The sequence below is a fragment of the Odontesthes bonariensis genome, chromosome 3, assembly GCF_027942865.1.
Source record: "Odontesthes bonariensis isolate fOdoBon6 chromosome 3, fOdoBon6.hap1, whole genome shotgun sequence".
Taxonomy (NCBI): domain Eukaryota; kingdom Metazoa; phylum Chordata; class Actinopteri; order Atheriniformes; family Atherinopsidae; genus Odontesthes; species Odontesthes bonariensis.
In genome coordinates, this window is record NC_134508.1 from 29,946,292 (window position 1) to 29,962,167 (window position 15,876).

The window sequence follows — 15,876 nt, forward strand, 5'->3', positions numbered from 1 at the left end:
TAGATGTATTAATTTTAACTTTCAGTCAGAAGAGCTGTTCCACCCCTGCTTGTAGTCTCCTCAGTAACAGCCAAAGCTAATCACTCACCAACTTTTACATTTTTCAAATTTAAAGTATAGACATGAGAGTGGTATTGATTGTCTCGTCTAATTCGAGGCAATAAAATTAATTATTGAAGTATTTATATAAAAAAAGTTAAACCATCCCCTTTCATCTCTGACAGGTTTTAGGTAGGACCGAATGAATGAATCTAGAACGCTTCCACACTAGTGACAGCCTATTTCAGACATATTGTGTCTTTCTTTTTATCATCTTGAGATTTTCTAATAAACTTTTGTCTGATTTATTAAACATTTTTCTATGGTGATTTGATGGCATGACTTTTGCATGTAAAGCTGACAGTTTTTAACATATCTTACAATGTGTAACCATGCCAACCAGGGAAGTTGTTTACATGTTGGAGCAGCTGATTGAGCTTTCCAGTGACCAAAACAAATACCTCAAATAAGACCCCAAATCCAGACAAATTGAAGAGAAGACATCCTAGATGTATGACTGCGAAAAAACAGAATCAATGTGTTTTCCCTTTTTGGGATCACTAAAGTATAAATCAGTTAAACTCAGTTCAATAAAACCAAAACAAGAGCAACATACAAACTAAACTATAATTTCTTAAGTTCATGCAAGGTTTTCCGCATTTACCTCTTCTAGCTTTGTAAAAGCATGTGTTCAGTACGGCTTATTTAACTAGTTGTTAACCACAAAGAGCCAAGAAATAATAACATTTCTCACCTTTCCAATTTAGATGCCAGTTGTTATTTCAAAAAGTATGTCCTCATTGTTTCCCTCCCATTGTGCAGCAAAAGGAGACCACAGTTAGCTCTTTGATATTCTGTGTAATTGTTTTGTACTTACCCTGTTTTTCTCATCAAGGTTTATAGATGAGAAAATAATCTATTCCAAGACACCACCACAACTTCGAAAGTGTGTTTATGGCAGGTAGTGAAATTATTTTCACTGCAGACTACAATGATTGTTCCTCCAGCAAACTAATAGTGCTATCCAGCAGAAGTCATTGCACAAGAACCAACAGTTCCATCAGTGGCTGAAGGATAATGTTTAGCTTCAAACTAAATAATTTTGCAAGGAATTTCCATTTTGTTTGGTGTTCAGAATGTGTCGTGTTCAAGGAAAGAAACAAAAAGGCAAGCTAAGTCTCACAAAAGAAAAGGATAATGAAATTAATCACACATTTTTCTCACTGAATAAAATACATTTAATTGCTGGAACCTGTGGCCTATTTCATGCAATGAAACACAGTCCCTAGTCACAGCTTGGGAATCACCTTCAGTATTTTACTGTAGGCACATATCCATCCCATTGTTTGACCCTACAGTAGCACCAGTAATTCATCTCAGCAGCTACAAGCTGTCTTGAGGTGCGTTTTGTTTTCTCATAAATGGTTGGTGCCAAATAGTATCAGACAGAGAGGCAGGGAAAGCCTCTGGGAGTGTGTGTACGTGTATGTCTATGTCTTTCAAGCTGCAGCCTCTGGCTGTGACCCCAGTGTTAATCACTCTGCAGCCAGAACAACCACAGGCTCTATCACTACTGCTGCAACAGCCGCTCTCCTCTCCTTTTCTACACCGTTCTCATTCATGATCTCGGTGCTAACTCTGTTATTATTTCTCTATCTCAAACCCCCCATACTTGCAGTATCTTCCCTGCTTGACCTCCCACTTACACACGATCACTATTATCCTCACCATTAGCTCAGGCATGCAACCATAACTTTCTCATCCTCTCACTATAACCTTAAACTGTCACCTTTCGTATAGCCTTTGCCTCTGCTTTAGGCTTCTTGAGCTTAGTGTTTCTGAACTCTGAAATAGCAGGTCCTGCCATGTCCTCATTACTCTGGCAAAGCGCAAAAGAGCTAAAGGCTGATCTCACCTCTCTGAATCTGTGAGGTCTATCACTAGCTGGGTGGCTGGTTGGGAGGGCTGGTAAAATTGTTGGTTTGTGATTTGTGAGCCATTTTACTGATTGGCTTCAATAATTGGCTTAATGCATGTTAGTTGGGTGGGTGAGCTTAAACGTTAGAATTTTTTAGCCGTGCACGTTAGTTTGTTTGTCTTGCATCATTTTTGTCTGATATGATATGTTTGGGCATGAGAATATTTCTATGCACAGCTTTCTTTCAGGAAAATGGATAAAATTGCAGAAATAATTATCCAGATCAGAGCAAAAAGTGAGCCTTCTACAGTTAAAAGATGCCATTTTGAATACTTGTCTTAGATGGAAAGTAGGTCCCCGGAAATTCCTGTAGCTGTTTAAGTAAACTGCATGGCACAGCAGATCGGTATCTGGGTCAACATGACTGCTGACCTTTCTGTCATATACCATTTCATTACTCTGTGTTGCCTGTAAGTTTGTATATGAGTGTACAGACTCTGTATGTGTACATGTTAGCATGCCCACAGTGGCAATGTGAACATGAGGATATAAAGAAAGAATATTCATATAGAGGAAATTTTACCTTGTTTATCATCTTAGCTCAGCATGTTAGCACCTGTACATTGACTGGTTATCATAAAACACAAAGTACCACTCAGCCTAATATAATTACTGTAAATAAGACTAATAGAAAAATAAAAGAAGAATAAAAGAAAAAAAAAAGGAGTCTGGACAAAAGTAATCAACTGACAGTCCAACATTACCAACGTTAGAGCTTTCCCTCAGAATGATGCACACTTGAATTTTTCCATCCATGAATCTGCTGTGCAAGAACGAGGGACTTGCTGACTTACGTAACTAGACATCCGTTGGAGTGGACGCTGAGCTCTCAGTGTTGTGATTATCACTTCGTTGTGCCTTTGTCGCCTTGTGACACCCCAAAATCGCAGCAGTTAGGTGTGCGAACACTTACGCACACATACACACTCAAGCTGAGAAGAAGAGTCTGAGTTACACAAGCGTTGACAGGGCCTAATTATCCATGTCTCTAATGAACTGTAATTACTGACATCCACCAGAGCATCGAGGTCTATAAGCCGACGACTTGCAGTCATTAGACTCCTGTGTTACACTGTTTTTGTATCTCCACTGAATTTTCTGTCGTCACCCTCTGCCTGACTGTTCCCACATTTCTCTGCCTCTTTCAGTTTGATGGTGACAACATGTATATGAATGAAAACAACCACGAGTTCCTCCCGCCAAACCAGGTGAGTTCAAATTGCTTTCCTTCTCATTTAAGCCACACCTCGTGACTGTGTACTGAATTGTTTATAGAATCTTTTTTTTTTTTCCACCGCAGTTAATTCTTGTTAGGATGGATGTCAAGTTGTTGTTCCTGATAGCAGCCACAATATTATGTGACACCAGCTCAAAGCAGACGACCTGAAATCTTTCAAAGTTACTCCAATTAGTTTTTCCATATGTTATTCCAGCAGATAACATTAATCATGCTTTATGCACTCTGTGTTGGACTGTCATATTATATTATAATGAGTAGTTGAGGCTACAGTGTGAAAAAAAGAGGGACTCAGCCTTTCTATTCCTTCAACACTGAATCGAAAAGCTTTCAAATAGTATCAGAATTATGCCTCCTAAATAGGATTTTAAGTTCAAATACACAAAATATAATGGCATAGTATAATTTCATAATTAGTTCAAATATACAGTAAATCAACAAAACACTTCATATGGTAAATGCTATAAAACAATTCCATTATCACTGTCAAACATGTAGCATAAAAAACAAATAGAATAATTACTATAAAACATTCAAATAATACTTTCTGTGCATCTACTTTGCCATGAAAGTTTAACAGTTTTTAACTTGATTTGTTTATTAGTAATTATGCTGCCATTAAAGGTTTTAAGGTCAATTTGTTGGAAAATGTTCAACTAGAAGCTGTCTAATAAGTGGTAATTGCTGATATATTCACCCATATATGGTCTGTGTGTGGGCAACTCAAGCAGGAGGTGGGTGTCCGAAGTCTCGACACCCCATCTTCAGAGAGTTCAATTATGGAAAAGCTGCGTAAAAGAATGCAGAGACGAGGAAATCACCAGCATGCCGAAGAAATGCAAACCACACAACTGGTTTTCTTTAAAAACGTATCATGCAGAAATTAGTCATGGTCTTAAATGTAGGACGCCTCAGTTTGAAACTGCCATGAACAAACAGGTGAAGATAACATTTGCTACAAGGTTGCCAGTTCTCACATATTTTGCAATTGCAACTTTTCACACTCTCTCACATCACACATCCATCTTTTCAGGCAGGAAATCACAGGACAGAGCAGGTAGCAGTCAGTTTTCATTCCATTTATTTGACACTTTGAATTTGTTACACATTGAATATTCGAAGAATGAAATCTTTAAAAGGTAGACTATGATTTTTGACCATCACTAGTTTTTGAACAGTCACAGTTTAATTTTTGCTGAATCGATAGAAACTACAAACTCTAATTCAGCCAAAGTATCCAAATGCCACACAGAAAGTGGGGCTGGGAACTTTTTTTTTATGAGAATCAGCAATTAAGATAACTCTCCCATTTGAACATTTTATTTCACTTTATACCAGCTACACAGTTATCCTCAGACCTTTTTTTTTTATCTCGGTAAAAGCCAACATGGAAAAGATTTTGGCCTCATTGCAAAGGATTTATTACATTTGAATAGAGGCGGGTGTTACAGTACATGACAACCATGCCAGATATACTGTAGCACAGCTGGGAGGGAACAACTGGGAGACCATATGGTTGTATTTGGACAGGGAGATTTGTGGAGTTTGGGAATAAGCCCATCTGACATACAGAGAGATGCAGGAAATTTGTCCCTGTCAATTGCAATTATTAAAACCAATCCGTAGGCTTCAACATTTGTATTTCTGTTGCACATGCTGTTTTTCTAAAATTTTTAATGCCTTGGTTTGTTAGAGTATGGCTCGTAGCCCAGTATGAGACACAGAGCTGCTAATGTTTCCTTATTCTACAAGTGTAAAATGTTTCTGACAGCATTTTCGTGCAGATATTTGTGGCTGTCTATCAAAGAGCCGCAGCTTTTATCGACCATTTTGACTTAGCAACTCAACATGTCTCAAGAGTGCTGATTGAATGTGAGTCATGAAGATGAGCACATTGTTTTTTAATGAGTTACTGAGAGATAGATAAAACATTGCAAATATGGCATAGTAGATGGACACAGCAATCTGTTGGGAGAAAGGGAGGTAGGGTATAGGGAAGCAGAAGAGACAGAAACAGAACGAGAAAACGTGTGAAAGACTGTGATGGGATGAGAGACGATTTATCTTTGCTCCATGTTATACTTTGTTTACTCAAGATCCCCTCATATTTGACATGTGCCTTGCTCTATTCTCCGCTTCACCAAGTTTAGCCTCTCCTTCCCTCTGACAGCTAGAATCAGGCAGGCCTTGGGGGTGGACACACAACAAAACATAGAGATGGAAAAAATACAAAAATCACTGATCGGCACCTCCTTTGTTGTTATTCTGCATCACACTCTGAATCAGATTTTAAGTACACTATTGCATTCACAGTGGAACAATATACTCAAAAGGCAAACAAGTGCCATACATCCACGTTACACACTATATACAAAATATATACCATTGTGTTTGAAATTAAGAATTACATTTATTTTTACTGATTAATTGTCTAAAAAATGAATTAAGATAACCATCTAATTGTCATCTTATGTTTAGTTTATGCGTCCATTCATTTTAGATTTGTAATAGTAGTCTTTTTGGCCCTTTTTGGCTACAGACATGACAAAAGCCCTTCAAATTACTGGGCTGTGCTTTTTCATTTGGCTCTGAATCAGAATGTGCCCGCAGCCAATTTATAATGTTCTTCTTTGCAACAAAATCCATAACATCATGTCCAGACACGTGTGTGTCAAGTATTAGAAGAGAAGTACCTCAAAATGCAAACTTGATTCCACCAGACAATCAAAGGAAGGGGCACAAACAATGGCAAATAATGAGAAAACAGTCGTGGGAGTATGGCATTTCTGTTTGTCTCATGCAGTTGCTTTTACAAGATGATTAGAACCAATTATGCAATATGATTATGATCAGCTCAAACAATTACAGTCAGGCAGTAAAAAAACGTTGACAGAGCCAGCTAAAGCAGCAATCAACTTACCTGTTAAACTTCACTACAAGACTGCAAAATGTTTTCCCCAAATCTTCGCTTTTAGTTTTTCTCTTCTTGGTCCCTTTGTAGCAACAGTTCATTTGCTGATCTACTTTCTTTATGCACAGCGATGTGAGAGAGTTTTGTGTCCCTTTACCTCTAGTCGACATTTGGAACAAAGCTGCAGTTTGAATGACATGATGAGTGCATGTTTCTGTTAATACAAATCTGTTAAGTGTACTGAAAAGTATTCTATCACAGCTTATGGTTCATCTTGTAAGCAAGTAAGTGTGTTTCACTGGTTTGGGAGTTTGGTTCAAATAAGGTTAAAAACACATTAAGGGAGTATAAATCAGTTAACTTATGAGATTTTTTTCTCTGCAGATTTTGAAATAAAACAGACTTTTGGTGAAAGTAACAGAGATATACAATAGCTGCAGGCTTAATTTTTATTTATAACTAGTTTTTCTTCAAGAAATGTGCTGTGCAGCACGCACAGTTGCCACATTATTCTTAATTTATTCAATCACGAACAAAAACAAATCATACTGCCGTAAGCTGACTTATTTCCCCTCGCTACTTTATTATCTCACTTTACTTATCAACTGTATCTTTTTTTTTCACCATTACTCTCCTGCTCCCCCTCTTTTGCTCATTTTCTCAATGTTTCTTTATTTCTCTCTCTTACCTCCCATTGCATTTAAATGTATTTGGGTCAGCGCTTCTGCTTCGAAACTCTATGAACATGCTTGGCTGTCTTCCACTAAGTTTCTTCATGTAATTGCTCTTTTAATGTGGCACACCTATATGAACACACTTTGTATACATAGAGCACATTCATATAGGTCATATGCCTGACTCTGTAGTGCAAAGTAACCACATGAAATAGCGCAAATATGGGTATGTTCTTGTGATGAGCAACAAGGAAACGGGGTCAGTGCCATTGTCATATCAATGTTCCCATGGGCATCGTTTTCTGACCCTGTGTAGTTCTCTGTATTGTTTCTCCCAGCCTCTCTCTTCCCCCCTAAGCAGAGTGACAAAGTGTTAGTGATTCAATGACAAGGCCACAGACCCTGGTCTTGGCATCAACAAGCTCTTTGTCTGCCTCTGTGGCCACTAACCAGCCGTGGCAACATTGTGGAAAAGAGTAACCAACGACAAGGAGCTTTCTCATGACAAAAGTTTGATCTGATGAAATGGTCACAATGGAAAATAGAAGAGCACCGTCCAACTTAAGAGCCTTCTTTTTTTTAATTCCATCTGTCGTAGACCTTCACCTGAAGTGAGATTTCTAAAGAGAACAGTGTGTAGCAACACCATCAAACATAATGCAATGTGGAGATGCCTTCTCATAGCTCCACAGCAAAGTGAAAGAAACAGCTCGGTTCATCAGCACTTTACCTTGACAATGCTTTCTTTTGATGTCTTTCTCCCTGACTTATGAATTAATTTAGCGGAACTGCTGTTTGAGAGAAATATGTCACAGTAAAGAGAACAGAAGGAGGAAAAAGAGAGGGGGAGGGTATAGACGGAGAAACTGCACAGGGGAATAATTCAACTAATGGAGTGACTGTTTGGATATTCAGCAGAAGTAGGAACGGAGATTATGATCTTGCAATTAGCGTAACAAGGTTTTATTGATTGGCTGCTGCTGTAGCGTCTTTGCTGCCAAGACGCTGCATGTGGTTTTAACATGCACAGTGTGTGTGTGCAGCCCAGCCACTCACACTACCGTTTTACTACTACAACACCAGAGCAGAATTCAGCTCTGTGGTAGCTACCATCAAGCTGTGGCCATTTCCTGATCATCAAATTTGAAATATTATGGATTGCTGAGTTTTAAAAGGGTCCGTTTGAATGACTGGTGTCAAAGTAGACTACATTTGCATTTTCTGCTCACTTTTAAATTATTGCATTGCCCTCCTTCCCCTATTGAATAAGATGATAAAGTGTACGTATGAAAAAGTGGCTTCTGGTAACCAGTGATTTGAAAGTTTGTCAGCGTGTTTGTCATCAAATGATGTTTTAAAAGTAAGTTTGGTGCTACTTCATGTCATTATTATTTTGTAAGTAATTCCTGGTAATGATTATTGCACTCACTATGGGTGTTTTAATTGTAATAAAGGAGGTGTTTGAGTGCCAACAGCAGGTTTGTGGTCAACAGAGAAGATCGATAGAAAGTCTTTTTTTTTTAAATAGGGAGGAAAACAAATGCAATCAGATCAGATTGATGATGCAGTTGACTGAGCTCATAATGCGTGCTGTTTTTTTCATCTTGCTTTAATGAGACATTAAGAGTTGTTGGGGCCCTTATTAATCAAATTGGAAAGTTATGAAGTCACTATATTGAAGTGCCTAAACTTCCAGAAACTCCCATCTTATGAATGCGATTAAGTTCACCTCTAAAGCTCCCAGGTGTCTCTCATCTCCCATATGTTTCTGATGAGCTATTGTAGAACATGATCCTTTTATGTCTTTTATGTCCAACCTTTGACAAATCTATCACCTCCTCCCTCTGTGCTCTGAATTAAAGACTCATTCCACTTTTCCAGTTTTGATGAGTAATTCTCTTGTTTGGCCGCAGCCCAAAGCCCAGCCAGCATGTCTGGGACCTCGGTGGAGCCTGATTGGTCAGGTTCAGTCGTGTGTGACTGACAGGAAGCCTGCTGATTGGGGGAGACAGTATCTTCGGATCGTTGCACTGATTAAAGCCTTGCGGCGGCGTTTTGTAAACTCCCGCCGTTCAGGGTCCCCACACTCGCGCTCTGGCCCTGCTGGTCTGAATTACAGCTTGGTCACATTAGTCTGATTTACAGCTTCCTCATGCTGTTTAGATTTAAGCAGGGTATCAGAGTGGCAGACCTCTCCTCTACACTTCCACCTGCCCCCCCGCCTCTCTCACACACACACACACACACACACACACACACACCTTCCTATTCTTCAAACACAGCTTCTCACCCCACTCTTCCCAATCCCTCATCTGTCCCACCTCGCCTGCTTTAGCCCACAAGATCCTACTTTCTACTATTTCTGATGCTCATCTTCCCTCTTTTTTCTGAATCACCTTTTGGTCTCCCCCACCCTATACCCCTCCACTCTACTCCTTATCTGTTTTTTCTTGCATGTTCCCCTAACCTCTGGTAACGTCCCTTCACTTTTCCTACCAGGCAGCCCTCCCTCCTGCTCTCTCCCACTCTCTTTCTCCCTCTTTCACTCCCTCACTACATCTTTTGTGAAAATGAAAACAAAGAGCAGCCTGCCAAAATATTTCTATAGCCGTTCGCTGACGAAGCACGGAGCGGAGACAAAGCAAAAAGATGTGCAGGCATATTTGTCGCAGCAGCAGAGAGATGGAAAGCTCTTTCCCCATGGCCTTTTTACAGTCATTTGGAAACTCCCCCCTCCAACCATCCTCACTCTCTTGCCCCGTTTAAAAGCCCTCTGTTTGGAATACTCCTCTAACATGGCACCGTGTATGAATGCATAGCTGTATATTTGTGTTAGGCCACGGCTCTTCCAAGCTGTCCATCCCCCTGTTGCCCTAGGTGATCAGATGAAACTAATGGCAACCTTAATGTGTTTGTCTAGGCCTTTCACCCCATTGGATAAAATGATGAGAAACCAAACACTCACTCTTGTGCTCAATCACACATGAGTTCTCCAAAATACATTGAATATACTGTTTATAGTCCCATTTTATTTCGCAACAGCTGAGGTTTTTTGTCTGTTTTAGAGACAGAACTTGAATTAGTTTGCTCTAATGTCTGTGGAAAAAAGCTATGGGCTATTAGAGAGAAATAATGTTAAATTGAACTACATTTCCTCAGCAAAAAGCAACTCTTTAATCATTGAACCAATGTCCTAAAGGTGTGAAAAAGAGAGCCAAGAGCAGAAAATGTTCTATAGCGACTTCTTTCTCTTGAAATCAGTGATATAATTTCTCTCATTTAACCAGTTAAAAGACACATGTTTCACATAAGATATTTTTATGAATTGGTTTTAAACAAGCCTTTTAAACCTGAAATTCATTACAAACAAAAGTTCAAACAAAACAGAACTCTGCCACATTTGAATCCCAAATTATTGTCTTGTACTTGAACTTAACAGTTCCAGGATTCATTGTGCGACCAACCACTGGTGTTGCTAATATGCTTAAACTAAAACAGCAGATGACAGAAGGTGGAGCTCTCACAACACTCTCCTATTCAGTTAGCATTGATAGACAACTGCAGCACAGACACTATTGACTTTGCTCCGGTCTCACCTTCCCACTCGTCTGATCTTGGTGTACATTTTGAGTAATGTCTATACCACTTACACTACAGTTGAATTCAACATGAAAAGCCATATTAATCTCACAATAGAGAATGGGATTGTTTTAGTCATGTCAAATTATTGTTTACTAATGATATAAAAACAGACACCATGTGTCTTTCATACAGCATCACATATGTATTAGCAATGCCAAACCTAATCCAATAAACCATACACGTCAAATTGCACAGGGTTACTTTTCAGGGTTTCATGAGTGGGGCTGCACGGTGCTGGGGTGGTTGGCACGTCACCTCACAGTTCCTGGTTCGAATCCCGACTGGGGCCTTTCTGTGTGGAGTTGGCATGTTCTCCTCGTGTGTTCTCTCCGGGTACTCCGGCTTCCTCCCACCACCTAAAAACATGCATGTTAGGTTAATTGGGGATTCTAAATTGACCCTCAGAGTGACTGGTTGTTTGTCTCGTTTGTCTCTGTGTGGCCCTGTGATGGACTGGTGACCTGTCCAGGGTGTACCCTGCCTCTTGCCCAATGACAGCTGGGATAGGCTCCACCCGCCCTGCTACCCTGAGTTGGATTAAGCGGTTATAGAAAATGGATGGACGGATGGTTTCATGAATGTCTTCACGAACTTGAATATCTCTTGATGTAATCTAACCTCTTAATCATGAAGAAACTAAAAAGAGAAATGGGGAGATTATAAAATTCTAAATGGACTGGCCAATCAACACAGCCATAGCAACCTGGCTTAAAACTACTGAAAGTCTTATCAGACTGTGCTTGTTCGAATTTAAGTCTTCGCTGATCAAGGCCCTTTTGTGTCCACTTTTGCGTCGATCAAGTACAAGTTGCAGCACAGAACTAGTGAGAGACAGGGAGGTTCATTGACACTGGAGAGCTGTCTCCTCCACTCCCCTCCACTCACAGCCAGCCTCTTATTAACAATGGCACCAAGAGTACGAGGGTCCAGATGTTTGTCTCCTGCTCCCACTAGCTGTGCCAGCCTCCGATACACAGCCTCATTGACTCTGAACCAGGGACACCACACACTCACAAAGCAGTCTTTTACAGCAGATTTTTGTTTTTTGAAATAAAGTGATATAGAGAAAATATACACAAAAGCATTCAAGAGCTGTTGCACTCTGTTTTTATTCAGACAGAAACAAACAGATCCACAGCACAGATTAAGTGACGCACATATGGACACATAGACACACACTGTGTGTGCACTCTCACCAGCCATATGCTCTTTACACCCCCTTTCTCCTGGTGTAGAGTTAGCAGCAGTTATTTGTGGGTGACAGGATCCTGACAATTCTCAGAATAATGCACATTTGTTTGGATGACTGCGCTATCAGCGCTCCCTTTGTCATTTTGAACATTGTTAGAGTCAGTCAGTACAGATCAACCACCCCTTTATTCTGCTGTTTTTGTCCATTTACTTGTTCTTATGACAATAATTAGTTTTGTCATTCAGACACAGTAGCACCATTGTCCACATGCTAATGATGATTTTTGACAGTGGGCAAGGACAGAAGATAACTGTGGAATCATTAATTAAAGAACAGTTGACTGGTTGCTGTTTTTTGGCTTTGTTGAATATCTGGGCTGTTTCAATGTAGTCATAACTCAGAAATAACAGTGGCTGTTGTTGAGCATTGCAGGAACAGGCGGCGGTGTCCTGGTGAACAAAGTTAAAAAGGGTTCCTCCTCCAGTAGACATGGCTGCTCCCAACAGGAAGAGACAGAGAGGAAATAATACTCTATTTCTGCCAGAGCGACATTGTAATTGTAGATTCACCCTGTCAGGCAATAAGTTTGATTATGGTCCTCATTTGAAATGTTGAATTCATCTCTTTCCCCTCCCCCCTTTTTTCCTGCTCCTTCCTCCTTTTTTCCACTCCATTCTCCCTCCTCCCCCACCACCCAAAGCAGTATCAACATCGGCATTACGATCACCTTAGATGACTATTGGGAAACCTGAGCTATCTCGTGCCCCCATGGTTTGTTTTCTGACCGCATTACTGGAGATCACAGTTTTCACTGACACTGCAGCATCTGCATATCATTACTATAACAAAGACTGTCAGAGTCTGTTCACACACCACCTGAATAAACCTGAGATATTCTATTCTATTCTATTCTATTCTATTCTATTCTATTCTATTCTATTCTATTCTATTCTTACTTACAATGATTTGTGAGAGATTCTACTCTTTTGATAAAAAGGGATAATTATGTGGGGTATTTTTTGTTTTTTCAAAACAGCATTCATCCTTTGGTCTTGTCTCTGGTCAAAATCAGTTGTGATTTGCAAGACAAGAAAATTCAGAGACAAGACAAGAAAGAAAACAGTCTGTTACATATTTCGAGTGAATCGAACCAAAAAAAGAGGATAACGAAGGGGAAACGCAACAGATCAGTCACAGAATGCAGCTAATGTTAAGGCACTCGCATCAGTTTGCAGAATAAAGAGAAAGAGTGAGAAGCAGACTGAAACGGGGGGCACAAGGGAGGTTGTGTTTATTATTTGATAAAACCTCCCTTATAACCTCAGCCTGTTGTGCAATAGCTCTGGCTCTCCTTCAACTCTGCGGTGTGCCACTTCAAATTAGTCGCTTGTGAAGAGGGCCTGCCCCGTCTTTGTAAAATGCATTAGTACACCACTCAGAGCCTCATACAGCCTAGGGTTAAACACAAATTATATCATTTCTGTCATCCAATCAAATCACACTGACCCTTAGACCTGCGAGATGAGTCAAATGCATAATAAAATATGACATGGCACAAAAGCTTTGATTCTAATCTGTTCTGACACGCGATCAGATGAGGATGACCTCCTGACCCTGACCGACAAGTGAGACGAGCACGAGGATCAGGATACACAGGGGATAAGAAGGGAAGGAAACATGAAAGGAAAGAGGGGTAAAAGGTATATGCAATTAGAAAGGCGGGTTAAGTCAATGGGAGGTTAGTTAATAATCAGCTCAGTGTCTGGGGTGAATGGGGTCATTTGCATCTTTGGACAGCAATTACATTCTTCACTCCCTCCATATTTTCTTTCCCTGTGGGTTTTATTTCTTTGAATGAGTGTGTCCCACCATCCCCAGTCTCTTTTTGTCTTCCACCTTCATGTCTCCTGATGCACCTTTTGATCCCATTCATTCACGGAATAGAAACTGTACATGGTGGTTCAGCATCCCTATCCCTATTGCTCTTTCCAAATAGTAAAATAGTGACCAATGAATAATGCAGCTTGGCTGTTTGAGGGAGAGATGTGATGACAGAGAGATGAGTTAGGGCAGTGATCAGGGTCGGCGTGGTTGTTGAGCAGGGACCACAAATGTTTTGGCTTTACAGGGACAGAGCCGACCGGTGTTGGGCCAGCCAAGAGAGGAAGAGGAAAGTGGAGGTGTAGGGTGGCTGTAACTGTATCCCCTGCGTACTACCCCTCCCTCTCTTTAGGCTCAGAGAGAGAAGGCTGTGTGGTGTGTTGATACCCCCTGACATGATATTGTAGCAGAAGAACAGCTATGGCTTTAATTAAGCCTGAGATGACGGAGGGAGAAGATGGATAGATAAAGAGAGAAGATGAAAAAGACAGAGTAAAAAAAAACAGCCTGCAAAGAGCTCATGCTGTTTAGATTAGGCATTTGAAAGTAAGTAAATCTTTGTGGCCAGACAAGAACTATTTACCTCTGCTGTGTTACATTAAAACAAGAACTGTTGTGCAGCCTAGTAAACAAAATCATTCATAAATACACAGTATATCCTGCTCTAGAGGAACGATGGCTGAATTAATAAAAAAAAAAAACACCCTTAAAATCACCCCAAAGATAAATCAGCAGTTTTCTTCACAAACTGGACTGCATGTAAAGGAGAGATAACAAGGTCTGACTCTGTGTGCAGAGTGCTGCAGGGTGGATCCGAGAAGGTGTTGGAATGAGGAGTGATGGAGTTGATGGAAGTGGTGGTGGTCTGTGGGGGATTTCAAGCATAAATCACCACTATGACATGGCTCTCCAATAGGCAGATAAGTGCACATTAGTGGTAAGACAGATATGTCATCGTCTGTCTTCAAGTCATTCCTTCCGCCCTCCCCCCGTAACAACCGTTGACCAGTCTCTTTCGTTGACATGTTCAGTGTGTGGCTCTCACCTTGATGTGCGATTATTTGCATTATGATCATTATTATGATCAGTTATTAATCTAGTGTGTGTCAGCGTAACATCTTACTACTGCTTGATTTGTCAGTTGATTTGTTCACAAATCATTAGATTTGAGAAGCTGGAGCCACAAAATATTTGGAGGTTTTGATATCAGTTTTCAATGTAGGTAGCAGATTCAATCTCTGTTCATCAGGCAACAGCTTAATCACTTGATAGTTTTAGCTCAAAATACAACAGTATGCCAAGATCATGTTTCTTACTTACACTAAAAGGCATGCAGCTTTTTATCGTGCAAATGAATTATATTTGACAGCAGAGCATTTTTAAAATGGATATGCAATTTGATGTGAACTCGGTGATGTCCTAAATCCTGATTTCTACAGGCACCACAACAATAATCTAATAGGATGAAGAATATACAGATAATGAGCCATTAGCCACAGTCAATATCATCTCCAGAAGGCCTTGAGTACTCAGACAGTGTTACAGAGGGAGGGAGAGATCTGTGCCAAATAAAAGACAAGCTGGAAAGCTCCCCAATCAATGTTATTTTCCCTTCCAGTCCCAGACCAACTGTCTATTCATCTGTTTCTCTCAAAATGAAAGGTGTGCTGGTATGTAACACTTACAGACGAGAGATCTGTCTCTTAATTAAAATGTTACAGATTGTGTTTCGCTTGCAGTGCAGACACCATACAGTGTGTTGAAAATAATGTCCTCTATAGTGGGCTGCATTGAGCAAATGAGGTTGATAAAGGATGTTTGTGCATTGGAACATACTCTGTGCGAAGTGGCTTTTGGAACGAGGTGATTGAGTGTAGGGCAAGGACAAGCACCTCATAGGGAAAAGGGGGAAAACAAGAAAAACACAAGCTTTTGTTTGAAAAGCCCGGTTCATGCCACGACATATGCTGGTCTACATAATCCATCAAGTATGTGGCCTTTGTTTGGATTTTACTTTTAAAGGAGAAGAGAATATACATTAGTGTCCATGTGGTTCTGTACTTACAATCTCATTCTGAATAGAGGTATATGAATAATTTATCTTGCCACAATCCAACTGGGAATGTCCTTGGTATTTACATTTTATCATCAAGGGCACTGGATGAACCATTCATGGTAATCTAGCACATGGCACATCCTCAGTCCTTGTCCCTTAGCACAATCAAATGCACCGGGTGGGAGCAGGAAAATGTCTCTGTACCATAGATGTTAATTGATATACTAAGAGAAAACAACAGATTGATGAACCTGCTATATGATGAA

General features: G+C 40.1%; 1 protein-coding gene across 2 annotated transcripts in view; it reads left to right on the top strand.

The window, feature by feature from the left end:
- Positions 1-15,876, top strand: part of tox2 (TOX high mobility group box family member 2) — a 96,208-nt gene that overhangs the window by 48,580 nt on the left and 31,752 nt on the right. For both annotated transcript variants that reach the window (XM_075461506.1, XM_075461507.1), the window contains exon 3: positions 3,166-3,225. In XM_075461506.1, the coding sequence (XP_075317621.1) occupies positions 3,166-3,225 (60 nt within the window). The remainder of the gene's footprint in view (positions 1-3,165; positions 3,226-15,876) is intronic.